The sequence below is a fragment of the Semicossyphus pulcher genome, unplaced genomic scaffold (assembly GCF_022749685.1).
Source record: "Semicossyphus pulcher isolate SPU_LCO1_2020_fin unplaced genomic scaffold, fSemPul1.0.p SCAF_5, whole genome shotgun sequence".
Classification (NCBI taxonomy): domain Eukaryota; kingdom Metazoa; phylum Chordata; class Actinopteri; order Labriformes; family Labridae; genus Semicossyphus; species Semicossyphus pulcher.
In genome coordinates, this window is record NW_027211726.1 from 31,220,780 (window position 1) to 31,239,480 (window position 18,701).

Genomic DNA, 18,701 nt, shown 5'->3' on the forward strand with positions numbered 1-18,701 from the left:
AAGAGACTAAAAATAGTCTCCACTCAGCAAAGCTTGATTCATGCAACTGTAAAAAGGTGCTTTACTAGACCAGCTACTATAAAATAAAGGGACAAAACTGAAACCAATCAGCAGCTGTAACATTGTTATAATGTACGTTCTGTGTTGGTTGGCTGTGTTTCATTAGTACATGTAACCATGTGGTTCACTGATCTAACCCTCTGAAAACCAAGTAGAAGAGAAAAAGTGAAAGTAGACCTGGTCTGCTTTGGCCTGGAGCCGTCAATCTGCTGTGACACTGCAGCACAGCAAATTGAACATTTGATAAAAAAATTAAGCAAGAAGAAGCTAAGCGAAAGAATTTCAATGTTGTCCTCTTAATTTTCTGAGGTTGCCTAAACAATTACTTGGCTGATGTGGTTTCTATGGCAGCTATTACACCAGGCAGACGTGCTCTTCACTACCAATGAGGGCAGCAATCAGTGCTCTGCCTCCGTTGGGGAGATAACGCTCTAACTCCTAATTCAGTCCACCAGCCTTCGGGCTTTTTGAGCAATAGGAAAGACTCACAAATCAAAAGCTCAATGTTCTGCATGCCCGTCACTGCGAGCCACACTGGGGAGTCGGGCGGCGCGTGGAAAGCAAACACTGGGGCAGACGGAGTTGTTTATTGCATGTCCTTTTCTGATTGAGAGTACCATTTGCAGCATGTCACGCTGAATCACTAATTTTGAACTCTGCTCTTTCTCAGCTGGCGGGGTGTATCTCCAGTTTTTTACAGACCACTGGTTTCTTCTTGAGATCAACTCAAAGGCCAGGTTCACCGATCAAGCTGCTGATTACTCCTCTGGGGCAATTAAGTCACAGCTGGACCTGGTTCTGACCTTCAAAACCAAGAACATCTTAGACTCTAACTACCTAAGATGTGAACAAAACTACTGCCTCCATTTTCATCCGCAGTATGTGGCAAGGGCAGGAGGCTAAGTCCTGCTAGCGCCAATATAGCTCCACTCAACGTTTATTTTCTTAAAGAAAGGTATTACTGGAATACCTCTGGCAACAGCTGGGAGCTTCATCTTCACTGATTGGGCTTTGAACCGTGAAACTGGGGGTTGTAAACGACCACCATGCTGGTTTAACCGACTTACGGCTGAACCGTGGCACAAATCTTCGGTGTTCCTTTTGAACTGGGATACAAAGCTCAGACCGCTAAGCCACGGGTTGCTGGCTAATATGAGCTAAGCTGACAAAAAGTGATGACTACAGGATAGCTTCATAATCCCTGAAGGAAAGATTATCCTTGTCAGAAATGACGAGCTTGGCAGGAAAAAAAAGGAGGGCCAAGGTAGAGTTGACTGAAGCGAAAGAAGTACTTTTAACGGTATTGAGATTTAATAGAACTGTTTGCTTTTCTTCAACAAAGGCTTACAAACACGGTGCGGAGTGAAAACATGACATCATGTGTGTATGAAGACATAAACAATGGTCGTGCAGGACGGTTGTTTTCAATGGGATGAAAAGGAAAGGGATGAGCATCTCATATGAATGAAGCCGCCATCTGTTACTCTCACAGCACTAGCAACCTGGCAGCGGTCTCCTACTAATCATCTATCTAAAAGTATCTTTATACCCAATTATACAAATGGATGACATACTAAAAGGAAAATATAAATAAATTAGTGACCAATTATAATGAATGTAGATGCTTTTATAAAGAACACATGGCCCACTGATGAAAGCCTTTGCATTTGCAGTATATAGTATTATTATGGACTGGCTGTCTGTGGCGACATTCAAGGAAAAAATGACAAGTGGCGCCCAGTTAGAGACGCGTTTTCCATCAGCCAGCAGTGGTTGGTCTGCCAGAGAGGGTAGGCAGAGCTAAGCGGCTGCTTTTCCGCTCTCTGCAAGTGTTGAGAGTAAACAGTAATCTACTATGGCTGAACAAACAAAGAAAAGATGGATGACTACAGATACAACTTCAACAAGAAGTGAAAATCCAAAGAACAAGAAACAAACTCGACGCTCAGATGAAGCAAACAGTCTGAAAAGGAAAGCGACCGTCAGCCAGGAAAATCAAGAGTTACAACCGGAGCCAACCGTGGACGTCACACATGCAGCACTGTCTGGATATCTGCTTAGTGTGCTCCCACAATTACCATTTTTCACCATAGGTGCCGCCAAAGAGAACATTATGCACCTTCAAATTGAAAATGTACAGTCTCTTAGTGCGCCAGACCATTTAAAAATGTTGGCCTCCAGCAGAGGTTGAGAGAATCAGAGATCAACTTGACCTCAGTAAACTAATACTCTGTTGTCGATTATAAAACAGAGAATACAAGCCAGCTGACAGACTTGTGTATCTGCCTCTGTTGTGACCAATCTGATTCCAGTGTGTTGAAGAAATAAACAAACTAATAGTTAACCATGGCAACACATGCTCTCTGTCCACGTTGTTGTGTTAGGCGCAGGTTTTTCCAGAGTACAATTTTAACAATTTGCTGACATTTTGCCAACACTAATGTGACATTCTCTGATAGCAACAATCTGTTGTAGTTTGCTGGCTAAACATGATACATTTTTGTGGCTCGTAGTAGTCGCCAATGTCTGCCTTTTTAAATCCATGATGGCAGGCTAATGTTACGGAGCAGTGAAGAAGGATGGATTTTTGGTGAAATAAGTTGAGATATGCAGGATAATAAATTATGGTATCAGAAAAGTGCAAAGAGGGGCGCGTTCGCCAATTCATATCCCATATTTCAGCCACTGTCGGAGGCATTGCCTACACAGGTATCAGCATTGGAACAACTCTAGAAGGGCCGTGAAGTGTAAAATCTCAGCTTCATGTTGGGCACACTAACCTTCAGCAGGCCTCTCTTGCCAGAAGCTCGTGGCTGAGTGCCACAGACCTTTTGGGTAATTCAGAAGGAAATGTTTAGAATAACAAAATAACAGCAGGCTTCACCTTTTCTTAGTGTTTAACTAAAAAAACAAAATGTTAAATTTGACACCACATTTACACCACTGGATCAGAAAATGATTAAGCTTGAGTTAAGTATTATTAAAGTTAGCCGTTTCTAGCTCACCTATGATTGATTGATATGCAAAACCTGTCGCCATTCAATGAGCAAAAAAGGTCCCTAATGTAGAACCAACTAAATAAAAGAAAAGCTGCCGAGCTGAACAATGATTATGTGACAAAGAGGTGCTTTCTTTGGCATTTACAGTCAAAGACAAATAAAGGCAGAAGACGATGTGTGGTATGGTAATGATGTCTTCCTGTACGACTGGCTGGAGTCTGATAATCAAAAGGGAGGCTGGTAAGAACAGGACTCCTCTACGTGCTCTGTGGAGACGCTGCTGCCCATTCCAGCTTTTGATGTCTTACCCAGGTCTGGTGTGCCTCCCTTTCATGTCGGCCTCTCTTCTTGTCTGAGAGGGAGTGATGGTGTCCGTACAGTGGTGCGAACGCAACAACAAAGAGATGCAGTGAAGTCGAGCAGCAAGACTGACTGGTATGAGCTCCAGATACAGACAGCTCGTCTCTCATCTCTGCCTCAAAGCCCTTCCTCGTTTGACCTTGTGTTAAGCTTGAACAAGTTACTTTGTGATGTCTAAAATGAGCTAACATGGTATGGGCACACCTTCTCAGTGGAGGTGGATGATAGTATCTCCAACATCAGGACAATCACATATCAAACTCACGAATTCTCGGACAAGCAAATAAACGTTTCTTGACTTCCTCTTCAAGTAGAAAGAGTTCTTTTAAGGGTTATGCACTTACAATTTCATGAGTTGAATCAGATTTGACGGTTCAATGCAAAGATTACTTTTTTTTTTCATGCCACGTCACCGTTGTTGTCAACTATATAATGTAACCAGATGTAAGAATTTATTCAGATTGTGAGCTTAGTTAGTGGCAGCTTGGCGTGCAGCCTTTCGAAGCCCTGCTGAAAAGGGAGTCTTAGCGTGGATATCCTTTAATCGCTACTCTGATAACTGCTGGCTACACCAGAAACCTGGAAAGTTGGCCATCGCTCCTCGAGTGCAAAAGTTCAAATGTTCCACTACCAAAAATTGAATCAACTCTGAGTCTTCTTGATTATTCTTCACAACTTTTATGGTGCTGCGCTTACTATTTTTTAATATGTGAACAAACAAATTTTAAGTTATTTCTGTTAGGCAGTCCTATAGTGACAATAAACCTGATGCATGCTTTATTAGAAGCTAAAGCTGAGGGTTATCAGTGTAAAAATAATTCAGGAGTCATTGCAGTGAGTACAGTAATATCGCCCATTGGGAGCATAGCAAAAAAAAAAGGACCAAGAAGTGATCCCTGAGGTACTCCAGACCTAATGTTGGCTGATAAGGAAAAATGATATTCTATGAAACACAAACTTCAGACTACGAGCAAAATCTTCAAATTTGAGAAGTTGGATATGACAAATGTCTTGCCGTATTCTTCAGGAGAAGTTACGGAAAAATTTGATTTGAGAAATGGTGTTGAATTATCTTCTATCAATCAGCTACGCCCTCAGAGTTGAGTAAGCAGTTTATTTTAGAACATTTTTTGTGAATCTGGTTTCATTATCTCTACATCCAAACAGCAATCAATGACCAAATGCTTTGACCAAAAAAAAAAAACTGTAATCTGTGGCTGACGCAAACCTGTTACTGGTTCGTCCAATAATCTCATTCAGACCGACAAATAGAAAAAGAAAACTTCTGGTATTTATGCGACTGCTATCTCTCCAGTACTAATGGACATTAGTACTGATATGACTAAAAGCATGTTGTTCTACAGAGAATTGACTTTTATTGGAAGAAGCTTCTCAGTGTCTCAGAACATATACTGTTAATTAATTTCTACTAATTTCTACCCAAGCACTTTCCTATCATTCCAACGACTAAGATGCATTCTCCAAACACTATAAAATGAAATCTGTTTGTGATGAAGACATAGCTTCATCAACAATTTTCCTTACAGGAGGAAAGGACATACTTTCAGTTCCAGGTCAAACTCGCCTGCATAAGGACAGCGGTTTTAATAATCACAATACCCAGATCTCAAAGTAGCATGATTCAGCTCAGCTCTCCTCAAAATTAATGCACGGAAAGTCCTGAATTCATTAATGCAAGTAACGCCTTCTATCATGGTGCAGTACTTAAAACTGACAGACGGATTAGAACCACCAGAACATGCCTCCTCATCCACTCCAAGCACAGAATATCATACACTGTGCAAGACAGTTTATAACGATAAGATGAGGGTTTCAAAACAAGTTCATTTCTTTTACTAAGTAATATTTTTGGTGAGCTGAGATGTCATGACACAACACCAAAAACATAATCTAAAATACATCACCCCAAGCGTGCAGGCAGTGCCAGACAATCTCTTTATAACATCTGCTTGGTGTTCTTTCCAAAACGCTGACAAAGGCCACCCTGAAGAGTAATCTTTCAGAAACACCAACAAAAAGAACCAGACACAGCTGCTACATCCCTCTCTTCAGAGTCACCAGACTCCATTGACGAAAACAGTAATTTAACTTGCAGAACGCTTGAACTGCTGGTCTACAGCTGCCTGGGTCACTTAGTTTGTTGTCTAGTTTAGTTTGTTGTGTACACAGAAGTCAGAAAACTTCTGTTTTGCAAGGTTTTTGTCAACGAGTCTGGTGGCTTTATAGAGAGCGATGTAGCAACTGTTTCTGGTTTCAGAAAAGTTCATCTTACTCTTTAAAAAAGGTCTACTTCGTTAGGTAACCTTTCCACAATGCTGTTAGACCGGCGGAAAAACAATCTGAGCCTCTCAAAAACAAGACCTTTTAGTGGGCATACTATGATGGGAGGCATTTGTCCACAGGGACTACGTCACAGCCATTAAAGCCCATTTCATGTCTGCTGGCTGAAGCAATCTACTGGAGCAAATTATTTCAAAATATTTTTGTTATAAATCATTTGGATGCTGTTTACGACTTGGCAACCCTGGATATGATGGAGGAGACCAACCTGAGCTCAGGCTTGGTGCGAGGAGGTGGAGCTCAGTTACAACAGGCTAAGGCCCAATTTAACTCCTGGCCTGATGAAGAAAACTCATCCTGACTGTGAATAAAACAGAAACCTTAAGAATACTTTTCCTCTACATACAACCTTTTCTTCTGCTGCTCTTAGCCGCACCATCAAGTCCCTGCGTGACTTTACCAGGAGCTACTGCCCCTTATGAAAGCCCTCCACTAAATGAGGCTGGCCATTCCTGGATCAATTTCTACACGTTGACATGACTGACGACATTTCAATTCATTTGCATGACTATTGAAAATTTAATACATTCTTTCTAGATCTATCTATTAACCATAAGACGTGTCTGAACAAAGGAGTGTTAACAGAAAACCTTGAAAATGAAGTGCTTTGCTGTAAATCTCAGGGATAATATCATATATCATGACAAAAAAATATCTGAGCTATTGAATTGAACCTCCAATAGCACAATAGATCTGTCCACTTTGAGCACGAGTACACAGGAACTCCAAACTTATGGCTCAAATTAAGTTCCATATTTCACTGCCCCAGAAAAAAGGAGCACCACTCATGTCCTTGGAGAGGAAGATAGGAAGTGGCCGCGAGTGCTGCCACTGCAAACCACTTAGTCTCCCCTCTGTGTCTTTTCAGAGAGATTAACCATGTCTCAGAGGAAGAAAATATCAGCCGACCAAACGAACAAGATAAATTTAAGACCTGCTCCTAATATCTCCTGTCTGCCTATGGAGAATTGGTGATTAGGATGGTTCCCACCCTTCGCTGAGTGTGTGTGTGTGTGTGTGTGTGTGTGTGTGTGTGTGTGTGTGTGCATATCATAAGACTGAGATAATCTAACAGATCCCGCTTAAAGGTGCTCGCTGCTTCAAGGCTAAACTCTGATACAGTTCAGCCAATCACTGTCGGACAGTGTCAGTGTAAGTTTGTGTGATTACAGGCCGATGTCAACATGGCAGCTGATTATGTAACGCCATGCAAATCAGTATTTTCAGTGTGTTCAATATTACAGTGTCATTTCATCATTAAACTGGTAAAACATTTTCAAACTGCCACAGTGTATGAAATGTGCTATATATATATAAATAAATTAACCTTACATTAACTTGGTTCAAATATACCAGGGGGGAAACACTTAGTAGTGACTCAATAATAATAAAATGAGTGCAACTTTTGGATCACATGGATCATTGGGATACAAGACGCAGCTTACAGGGAAACAAACAACGACAGTACATTAGGCATATTATCCGTTGTTACTGTATTAAATGGTAGGACATAGGGTTGCACAATTAATCGAATATTAATTAATTAAAATGTTCCGCCCGTGGAAAACTCTGCTGCATATCAAATCAAGCACTCCCTCCTCCAGGGGGCGATGGAGAGGTTTGGGCTTTACTTTTGGGGGGGCTGGCATGTCATGTGATGAGCACCTTCCTTGCAGCAGCAGTTCAGAGTGGAAGAATAAACAACAGAGACGAGTGACCATGTTAAGTGGCGACTTTCAGTCAAATGTGTCCATGGTTGTCGTGGTTACAGCAGCTGTTGAAAACAGGAAGAAAATACGTAGCTGTCATCTTTGTCGTTTTTCATTAAGAGCTTAAAACATACTTCTCTGTTATGTCTCTGAAGTGCTGTTTGTGTAAACCATAGACTATAAATAATGGACGTAGTCTCAGTGACGTCACCCATTGGTTTCTGAAGCAGCGTCTTGAAGCCCGAATTGCGCCGCCGCTGGGGGTCGCCATATTGGAAATGCTGGAGCTCAGACTTCTTGCACAGCCATAAAGTTCCATAAATCCCACAGAGAGATTATTTCTCCAAACTTTGAATGAAAAAATCCCCAAAAGTCTCCAACAACACAAACAGGTGAAGTTAAGCTCAGTGTCTGTGTGTCTGTGTTGACGTCTAGCAGACAGCCAGCAGGATCCACCTGTCAATCAAGTGATCGAGCCCCTATGATTTAAGGCTTAATATAATTAAAACGGGTGTGTTATAAAAAAATTCACCCCCCGTACATTTATCTTGAACAATAAAATTAGCTATTTATAACAAAACTGTTTTTTGTACCAGGCTGTAAACATGTTTATTTCAGCTGTAAAAATTGGCATTTTCCCACCTGCTGTCATGTTATTTCCTGTTTTCTGGAGCCAGCCTCAAGTGGCCACTCGAGGAACTGCACTTGCAACTTTGCACTTCCGCATTGGCTTCATTTTTCAACACCGGAGGTTGCCGCTTAGTGTAAACGTGTCATGAAGGCTGCTAATGCTCAATAGAGTTTTGAACGCCGCTTGCTGTTACGCAAAAACAGAAAGAGAGCGAGTCACTCGTTAAACCGAAACACCGCTCCCCTGAAACGGCTCGTCAGCGCTTCTTTGGAGGTGTTTCAGGTTTAGGGCGAGTGATTTTAGGCTAGAAATAATAACATGCAAAGAGGTCATGAAACCTGCGTCTGCGCCGCAAAACAACACGACTGACTTGTTGAAGCAGCTGAAAAAAGAAAGTGCAGCATGATGAGTGTGTGAAGGCCGAGAGGAAGAACGAGCTGCTCCCCGTCCTCCAGCGTCGAGTCAGACACAAAATGTGTACATGCGCAGGAATGTAGCACAAAATGGAACTGAAAGCGATATTTTGTTCATTTGAATGTGAAGGTAAATTAAGAAATGCTGTCTCTAAAATGAATAAATAATCCTGATTAATAACTGTGATCTCAATATTGATCAAAATTATTGTTATGATCATTTTGGCCATAATCGTGCAGCCCTGGTAGGACACAATCCAGCTGTGTTTTTACACACAAAACTGGTCATACCCTCAACTTCATGGTAATGGTCACTGTTGCCTAAAACCTCAGATACAGGCAAATAAACTAGTATTTTTAACTTAACTCTACTGGAAACACTGAGCTGTGAAGGGAAAGTAGGGTCACCCCCATGCAGGTGAGCGCTCCTGAATAACATAGGGTTGTATTCTCACACACTTCTCATTTCTTGGACTGTGTGGACTTCTGAAGTTTGCACACAGTGACGTGATGATCAATTCTTCTTCAAAAATGGCTGCCACAACAAAAGTCTTTTCTGGTCGACTGGAAGATGTTAGTTTGAGCCATTAGTTGCATAAAACAGAGGCTTTAATAACTCCTCTTCACAACCGCTGTACTAGTTCAAGTGACAAATTAATTAAAGTCATTACTAATTAATATTTTGTTGAGTGGCAGAAGCTGCACTGACATCTAGAGGATGTTGACACTGTGGTACCCTGTAACATGTTCTGTCTACAGTAAAAGAAGCAGCTCTTCTCAGCCCGCACTGCTTTGTCTGCTACTTTTCAATCAGTACAACAAGCGGAAATAAATTAATAAATGAAGTGATTGAAAATTAGTGGTGTCACATTGATCCAGCCTGCATGGTCAGCCGTAACTATGGGTGTCTCGGAGAGCTCCAATCCCAAAGAGATGACTCAGTCATTGATCTGGTTTCCCAGCAGTCAGACTCACTCAGCTGATAAAGCTGAAACAGGAAGTTTATTCCCTCCTCAGACTCCGTTACACAGCTCCTGATGTAATAACACAAAATCCTTGTGTTGTTGGGCGTCTCCTCCAAACTTTCTCTAGTCTGTCCACAATGGCAGCATTTTTTTGATGCATTTTGTTTTCAAAAGTAAAACAACCTACCTATCATCAGTGGGTAAATTAGTAAGTGAGACAGTAAGTGCATGAGGACAGAAGCCGTCCCGCCATAGTGATTATTACTTATTTACCAAAATACCATATAAAAGCCTATAATGAAAACGTTCTTTAACTCTTAGTAAAGCACTGCAACATGACAACAGTTTATAGCTCAAACACGATAAAATCACAAAAGGACTTTCATTGTCAGCGGTCCGAAATGAAACCACGTCTGCCTTACGTGAATAAACGTCTGCAGTAAATAGACAGGCTGTTGCCTCTTTGCCTGCACAAAGATTTGCAAAGGTGCGGGTTAGGGGTGGGAATCGCAGGGTAACTCACCATACGATATGATACACGGCCCACCATAGCAATAATAGTGATAATTGATATACTGCAAGACTATCACATGACGCCACATCAAGATATCTGATTAACTGAAGACGACAAAATGCACCTAGAAAGGTGAAGTGCAGGATTCATGTATTAATTCAGTAGCAGTAGAGTACAAAAAGAAGACAGTCCCTCATCTGTCTGATAAGAAGGCAAAAACTGAAACCTCGTTATGTTTCGGCCCCCACATGGTGTTATTGCTTTATGAGACTACTTCTTGTCAAATATAAGTGTTTTGGTACACCTGGCCAGGTGGTAGTAGCCCCAATACTAAAGAGGGATTTCATTCTGGAATTTAATACCAGCATTAAACCATTTGTTTACTTGTTTATTATCACATTCTCTATATGAGGAAAGGCGTGAATTGACAGAAGGGCTGGGGCGCTTTGTCGACGTAACTGACATCCTCGATTACAGAAATACGTCGATTCGTATAACGTGTGCCGATGAGTCGCAAAGACAGGAGGGCTGAGTTAAGAGCTGGAGCACAGTTAAGTTATGTGCATGCAGAAACAGATCTCTTCAATCATCGCAGGCGGTCTCCTCTGGCGCCACGTTCTGGGGAGCGCTGGCTCAAGCCTCAAACCTTCTGAATGAAGCCTCGGTAAGATGTTAAATATAAGCTTAACGTTGTCTCTGCTCCGCTCGTGTTCTTTTCTTATCATGCATCTGACAAATAGTCTATTATTATATTATTATTATAATTGTGGTTATTAATATTATTAAAAATACAATTATTAATTTTTATCATTATTTATATCATCACACTGTGATGTGGAGATTGGAGATTAAAAAAAAGGAATCTTAAAAAAATAATCTTTACAATAATCGATAAATTGGTCGTTTATTATTCAATAAAAAAATAATCGCAGCCCTATTTGACAGTGATATTTCAAAAAAAATTACATAAATATTAGTACAAATGCAGAGGTTCATATTAAAAATAATATATATTTAGAATATATTCATTATAAATCTTACTGAACAGCTTCCTGAAATAGCCCAAAAGGTGTCATTGCTTAAATAAGCCTACTTTGGTTTATGATCATTTAATGAATAAATACGTGTCAGAAACATCCCCCTGCTTTATTAAACGGTTCATACCTTGCAGGTAGTTACGTCAAAGTAAAGTTGTACAGGTCAAAGTGAATCCAGTGCATTATCAAAATAAAAAAACCCTATGCAGGCCGGTCGTATATTACAACACAACCTCATCATTTAACAACACAGCCGTGGTATGAAAACAAAAGACCTTGATTTGAGTAAAGTATTTAAATCAGACACACAGGGCGATACACTTCTGACATGCTGTCTGTGGGGTTTGAAAACCACGTGGTAGTTCTGACTGATATTGGCCTTAATGCAGAAATCTTTTGCTCAGAATGTATGATACAAACTCTGCAGCTTACCTTCATGCACGGTCACCCCACAGTTGTCACACTGGATGATCTCATCTGCATCCTCGCTGTTGTCTCCCAGACACACGCAGCAGATGAGGATGTGCTGAGTGCTCCAGGTCTGGGACCGGTCCAGCAGGGCATCCTGGGGAATCAGGAAACAGAGCCTCAGCAAAGCCACTTATCCGACGCCCCCTCCCTCTGATCGGAGCACAGATCCAGTAACTGGCAGTTAGTAAATCCCATAAACAATGCTTGTGGACGCTGCGCTAAGTCGATTACAACAAAGGCAGGAATTCTCCTGGAATCACCCTGATACCATCTAAACCTGTCATTGGATTATACGGTGACTTTGTGACTTGTATTGTTGTTTGGTTTTATTGAATGCCAAACAAAGTGGCCAACGTTTCGGCTTAATTCGTCTGCAGTGGGTTTTAAAACTTGGACCGGTTGGGAGTCGGCATTTGTTTTATTGCTAAAGCTTTTTTCTCACTGACCATTTGGACTGTGCAATGCAGAGAAGACTTTTCTTACAACTTTAAGCTTTTATTCTCTCTTTTGCTCTAATTTTGTTGTAAGTTTACGATTCTCCGAAAACAATAACGAGGCAGTGTGGACCTGGACACAGAGGCATAGTGCCATATTTTTGGATATTTTGGAAAATATGCATATTGCTTTCATTCCAAGTGTTGCATGATAAGATAGATAACAATCTCATGTCTGTGTATTAAAGGGATTTCTGCTATTTTTACTCCCGGACCATATATTTGTTTTGTATTTTGCAGTCTAAATAAGTAATATAACAAAAGTTTTGGTATTGTTCCAGTTGATTGCTTCAGCCTGCAGCCACGAAACAGACAGACAGACAGACAGACAGACAGACAGACAGACAGACAGACAGACAGACGGACGGACGGATATTGATCCAGAGGGAAATTTAGGAAAACAACAGGCTGTAATGGCTGTAGTGCTGATCTTTTCAAAGCCACCAGACTCCATTGACAAACTCCATTGACAAATATGATGTTGGTCACACAACAATACAAACAAACTAACAGATTGAGGGAGCAGTAAACCAGCAACTCACATTCTTGAAAGGTAAAATTACTGCTTTTGTGAATGGAGTCTGGTGGCTTTAAAGAGAGTGATGTAACATCTGTTTCTGGTTAAGAAAGCCTCTTAATCTTTAATAAAAAAAGGTCTCTCTCTGCAGGGATCCTTTCTGTAATGTTGTCAGACACTTACAATAACAATCTGAGCCTGTCAGTGGAACATTTAGTGGACGTACTTTGACTACGAATGACACTGAAACCATTACTGCTTGTTTCGCAGCTGCCAAAATATGTAAAAATAGGGCCCAGGTTTAAGAGTTGCCCTGAAATCCTTCATGCAACTTCGTTTAAAATAACTGCACATTGGTGCAGTGGTTAGCGCTGTTGCTTCACAGCTAGACGGGTCCTGGTTCGAACCCCGGTTCAGATGTAGGGGGTCTTTCTGTGTGGAGTTTGTTTCTCCCCGAGCATGCGTGGGTTCCCTCCGGGTACTCCGGCTTCCTCCCACAGTCAGGCTCGTTAGCTTCATTGGTGACTCTAAATGTAGGTGTGAGTGTGAAAGGTTGTCTGTCTCTGTGTGTCAGCCCTGTGATTGACTGGTGACCTGTCCAGGTGTAACCCCGCCTCTCGCCCAATGACAGCTGGAATAGGCAACAGCCCCGCTGCGAACCTGAACAGGATAAGCAGTATAGAAAATGGATGGAGGGATGGATGGATGGATGGATGGATGGATAAAAAGAGCTGAAGGCATTCCGTCTGATGAATGCAAGAATGGGGCCCCAACATGCAATCAAGATATATGTGGTTAAATTGGCACAGATGATCACTGGCAGCAGCCTACCCACCATCAGTGACATCAACGGCAGCAGGTGCAGGAATAAGGCCTCCTGCATCATGAATGACCCCACCCACCCTGCAAATGGACTTTTCATTTGTACGGACAGTGCAATATGTGACATAGCGTGCGTACATGCATGTGACATCCGTGTATGGGGACGGATGTTTGTGCTGGATTATCAGTTTCTGTGAAATTGTTTCCTTGTTCGTTGCAACTGAGCTAAACTCTGACTTTTGTGTAATTTTAGCTTGTAAACTGCAGCTGGACGGAGTCCAGGAAAAAATAAAAGCATATCTAATCTAATCTGATCTAATCGTGCTGCTACAGTAAGTATTTGGATGTGCAATTGGCTAAGTGTTCTCCCCCTCACTCATATTCTATTCATTTACATAGTTATTTATCAAGGTATAGTTTTTTATTTAGTGTTTATAGTTTTTAATGTATACAGAGTTTGTAGTTTCCTACTCATAGTCTGAAGTTTTTATTATTGTTGTGTATTATTGTTTTAAACCGGGACCTGAGTACCTCGTTCCATTCCCTTTCATGTTCAGGAATGAAATAAAAATCCTTGAATATAAAACACTAATTTTTCTCTTTTGGGTTTTGATTCTCAAAGCAGATCTGCAGCAAAAATCATGTATTGTTTTCTATCACTTGGACTTTATAGCTGAGCTCACCTCGTTGCCCTTTCCCTGCGACATGCTGTCATTCGTCAGCTCTTCATCAAAGGCACTGCTGCTCTTCGCCTTCTTCTTGGGCTTCTTCGCCTCTTTCTCACTATCACTGCTGCTGTTGTTGTCTTCACCACCATCTTCCTTTTCATCGTCCTCATCGTCGTCGTCATCATCATCATCGTCGTCGTTATCGTCATCATCATCGTCGTCGCTGGCACTTCCACCCTCCCCTTCCTCAGTCCCTCCTTTCTGAGAGGCTGCTTTGCCTTTCTTCTTCCCTGCTGTGGGTCTCCAGTCGTTATCGTCCTCGCTGTCGTAGTCGTCCATCTCGTTCAGCTCCTCCATGGTGGTGAAGTCCAGCAGGGGGCGGTTCCTGCGGAAGTTCCACTTCTTGGGCTCTGCCTGAGACTCCTCCGTGTTGACGCTGCCGGAGCCGGACGTTGAGGTGGACTCAGAGCCAGCAGGGGCAGCAGGCTCCGGCTCTGACGCCTTCTTGCTCTTACGTCGGCTCTTGGGTGGTGTGACTGCAGGGGCGTCTTTGGTGGAGCTGTCGGAGGACGGCTGCTGTTTGGTCTTCTCTTCATCTTCTGTTAAGTTGTCCTCAGCAGCCAGGTCTTTGGCCTCCTCTTCATCTATACCGTCTTCTGCAGAACCAGGGTTCTCTGAGTCACTCTCTGTACCTGCAGCGCTCGCTTTAGACCCCTCCTCATCACTGCCGTTACCTGTTCCATCAGATCCTGTGAGAACATAAAATAACTTTGTGATTTTTTGCTTTTATTGTTTAATTAGAGAGTATAATGATCTGCTCGACATTAAAAAACACTGTGCTTACCTGTTGCATCTCCCACTTCAAAGTCACTGTCATCTGAGCTGTCATAATCCAAGGCGTCTAACAGAGAGGCAGCAAGTGGCTTCACCTGCCGGCGCTTCAAACTGCGGTCCACTGAGGGAAAAAAATACAATAAGTGGGAGTTAGCTGATGTCCATGCGGCAGGATATAAATATGGATGTAGGAGTACAGTGACAAGCAGTACAGAACTATAAAAAAAATACCTGTACAGAGCAGGTAATTAGAGAAATCTCGTAACAGATGATTACTCCCAATTAAAAACATTTTAAGAGATCTGTGCTCGTGCTGCAGTGATTGTGATCATATGAAATAAAATAGCAACTGTCAAATGAACATTAATCAATAGACTAATAATCCTATTATACTTTATACATATAATATAACCAAAAGAAAGAGGGCTCAGCTGGCCGTTTTGTCTGTTCATTTACATGTTAATAATTTTAGGATGTAACTAAACTTTTCAAAAGTTCTGTAAACATGTCTTTTAAAATGTGGTCTTTCATCTTGAGAGCATGACCATGATTGATTTCATGTTTAGATTTGTATTGCTATCCCTGTTAACGCTGCCCTCACATGGAAATACTCCCCGCTTGCACTTAGAGCTGCTCGCTATAATTACGCTTGCACAGATTTCCTGCGCTCCAGCGTCGTATTCCCAACGTGTAGCCTATACATGAAGGAACACATTAGCTACAGTGTAAGCTAAGGAGGCTCATTTCTCAGGCTAATAGGCTCTAAACGTCTTACTAATATTCAATTTTAAGTGGTAAACTGTGGATTTATTTAAGCAAATACTTGATTTCCTCTGACATTTTCTGCTTTAAAATCCATTCTTACTGACATATACCACTGATTATTATGACATGTCAATCCTTACTGCTCTGCCACTTTGCCTACGAGTGCAACCTTCCTGGCACATCCCTCATGTTCCACAGACAACCCCTGAACTCCCTCCCCTCATCACACTACTACCCCTTTCCCACCAAATTGAGCGTGCTGACGCAGGTTTTTCAGACCCGGGAAGACCCGCTTATAGATGCAGATTGTGCCTTTTCCCATTGCCAGTGGAGTATACTCATATCGGTGTCTTTGCTGCTGCGTCACCGTCTGACGTCACAAACCCGCCGCAGACGGGGTTAGTAAACAGTGAAGATGTTACGGTTAGGTCTTTATTGTATGTATTACTCATTCTGTCTGTTTATCAAACTCGGCACCGACAAATCTGGAATGATGTTCGAGCGCTGCTCGGACGGAGACGGGCGGAATTTGTAGCTGAGATGACGAGGAGTGGCAGAAGTAGAAGAAGGAGCATAGCATCGTGCCGGAAAGGGGGCGGAGATTTGCTCGTCGACATGGGCTTTGTGTTCCTAACAAAGCCGATCGGAGCCAAGGCGATAATTACCCGGGTCTACTGCAGTCATTTGACCCGGGTCAGAATGCTGATTGTAACCCATCCCACTAAGCAAAAAAGCCTTGTGTTAGCTGTTTTTTTGACCAGTGGGAAAGTGGCTTAAGACCGGTTTTACACGGTACCTGTCAGTGGTCTACAAGTAGCACGCTCTTCTTTTTGTGCAATCCGCAAGGCGAACTGCAGCAACACAACACATGAAGTGGCATACCACAAACAATCAGACTACTCAATGATCAGACACTAAAACAAGGGTGACACACCATCAGTACATGTCTGTTGAGAGCAGCATCTGCCAGTAAACACAAGGGACATGCAATGTTTAACTGGCCCGCTGCAGCAATATACTGTGATCAGTAGTGGCATGTGTCAGTAAGAATCTGTAGTGCCAGAGGAACAGCAGCAGCAGCATCCCAATAGAGGACAAACTACTAAGAATCAGAATACTGAGGCAGCCACATTCTGATCTCAGCATCACTCCTATGTGTTCAGACCAGAAACGAAGCAAAATGTTCTTGTGTTACGAGCGCAAGTCTCACAACAGGACCATTTAAATTCATTTGTGTTTAGTAAACACAACAGGCACAATATCTTTACGTCCAGATATGCCAAAAACCAAGCTCAGTGGGGATGCATGTAGTCGATTAATATCCCTTCCTTCTCCAGGAACTGTCTGGATCAACTTTCCTGCTGCTTCCAGCTACTTGAGGCTGACCAGTGCCCAGTTTGATAACCTATTCACAAGGTCCGGCTCAGCATGGCTCAGCACGAGGATGGACAGAAATTACCGGGGTTATGTTTTAATCGGTCTCCAGTGGGTCACTGTATCACTGTATTTATCACCTCCCATGTCAGAGTTAATCTGGCTTAGTACACTGTGTTAAACCACCCAAAAAACTGATTTAACAATTTTATTACACAAATAGCAAGGACACTCAAATAACTAATGTCTTTGCATTAGTCCTTATATGTGGTTTGGATTTTGTTCCCCTTCTTGTAGAAAAAACAACAACCCATCACTGAAGTTTGTTTACATTTCGCTGATCTTCAGACAGACAATGTACCTGAATTTACATATCTACAGACACTCGAAACACAAGTTTAATATGATTTAGCCCATCTTCTTTCATTATGCATAACTCAGGTGCTGAAACTGGGACACAGTAGAAGCATGAACGCTCCTCACGTGCACGCTGCGTTAGCCATTAGCAACTTGTTAGCAAACAAAGAGCATCGCTGCGCCTCTGCAGAAAGCGTGTCACTGCGGTATACAAATCCTGTTATTTCGGCGGACACTTCACCACTCAGAATATCGTAACCTAACATGCCTGATGTACAGTTATTCAATCAAACAACCTCACGTTACAGCAACTGTATCCCAATCTGAATTTCCTTCTGCTTTGAGGAAAAAGCTAGCTGGCTAATTATAGCTGACATTAGCTGTAGCATTTCACGCTATGTTACGGCGTTGTTATGAAGTCCCGATTCACACAGATATAAGTATGGGTATAGCATTATACCAAAAATATCCCGGTTCAATAACAGAGCAAGCAAAGCGTCATGCTGAACGTAAAACAAAGCAACATTAGCATTAGCAGCCGCACCACAGAGCGTAGCTTGGCTAGCTTAGCCGGCTAGCTGCTAGCCAGCAGCAGTTCGAAGCAGCGAATACTGTCGTTAAATCGGTTCAACGGCAAATCTAACCTTCCAGAATGGTGCACGATCTTATAGGAAAATGAAAACGTGTAAAGCAGGACTCACTCTGTATTTCGTTTTTACTACAAGGAACAAGGTAGCTCTCCCTTTAGCAGCATGTTATGTGGACAATAGAAAGCAGCTGTGACGTAGTAACGGCTGGATGTTGTTGCCATGGGGACAGTTAAGATCGGAGATACAGGATGGTCTAGGGAGATATAAATATAACTAGAACTTGTTCTTTTATTAGTTTGCTTACTTTATTAAATTGCTTGTTCGATGTAAGCCTTTTTTTAATTGAACTCATTCTAGATCCTCTGGATCCTGATAAACCCTGTATGACCTGGACTCATTATTATCAAAGGTTTAATTATCTAAAAGGTACGACTTCCAGATTAAATGAGGCACCTTTATTTTGAAGGAGTAATAAAAATGTTTAGATATAACATGTGAAAACATTATTAAGCCCTCTCAATGCAACACCCCTTATCACAATAACCAATCTCAGATATGAATCAAACTGCTGTGTAATAAAGGAGTAGAGAACAATATTAAAGAATGCGCACACACACACACGCACACACACACACACACACACACACACACACACACACACATCACATCCCTGTCTTCTTCAAAGTGATATCTGTGCATCCAGGCCACCATAGGATCTCCAACAATTACATTCCTTATGCTGCTGTAATATCGATTCTTT

General features: G+C 41.9%; 1 protein-coding gene across 4 annotated transcripts in view; it reads right to left on the reverse strand.

Annotated features, from left to right (window-relative positions):
- The window catches only part of phf14 (PHD finger protein 14), a 94,960-nt gene extending 76,831 nt beyond the window's left edge, over positions 1 to 18,129 (reverse strand). For all 4 annotated transcript variants that reach the window (XM_069681364.1, XM_069681363.1, XM_069681362.1 and 1 more), the window contains exons 1-4: positions 18,053 to 18,129; positions 14,866 to 14,976; positions 14,037 to 14,770; positions 11,482 to 11,614 (exon numbers count right to left, since the gene is read on the reverse strand). In XM_069681364.1, coding sequence (XP_069537465.1) covers positions 11,482 to 11,614; positions 14,037 to 14,770; positions 14,866 to 14,976; position 18,053 — 979 coding nt within the window. In that variant the 5' untranslated portion in view covers positions 18,054 to 18,129. The remainder of the gene's footprint in view (positions 1 to 11,481; positions 11,615 to 14,036; positions 14,771 to 14,865; positions 14,977 to 18,052) is intronic.
- Between the last annotated feature and the right edge of the window lie 572 nt (positions 18,130 to 18,701).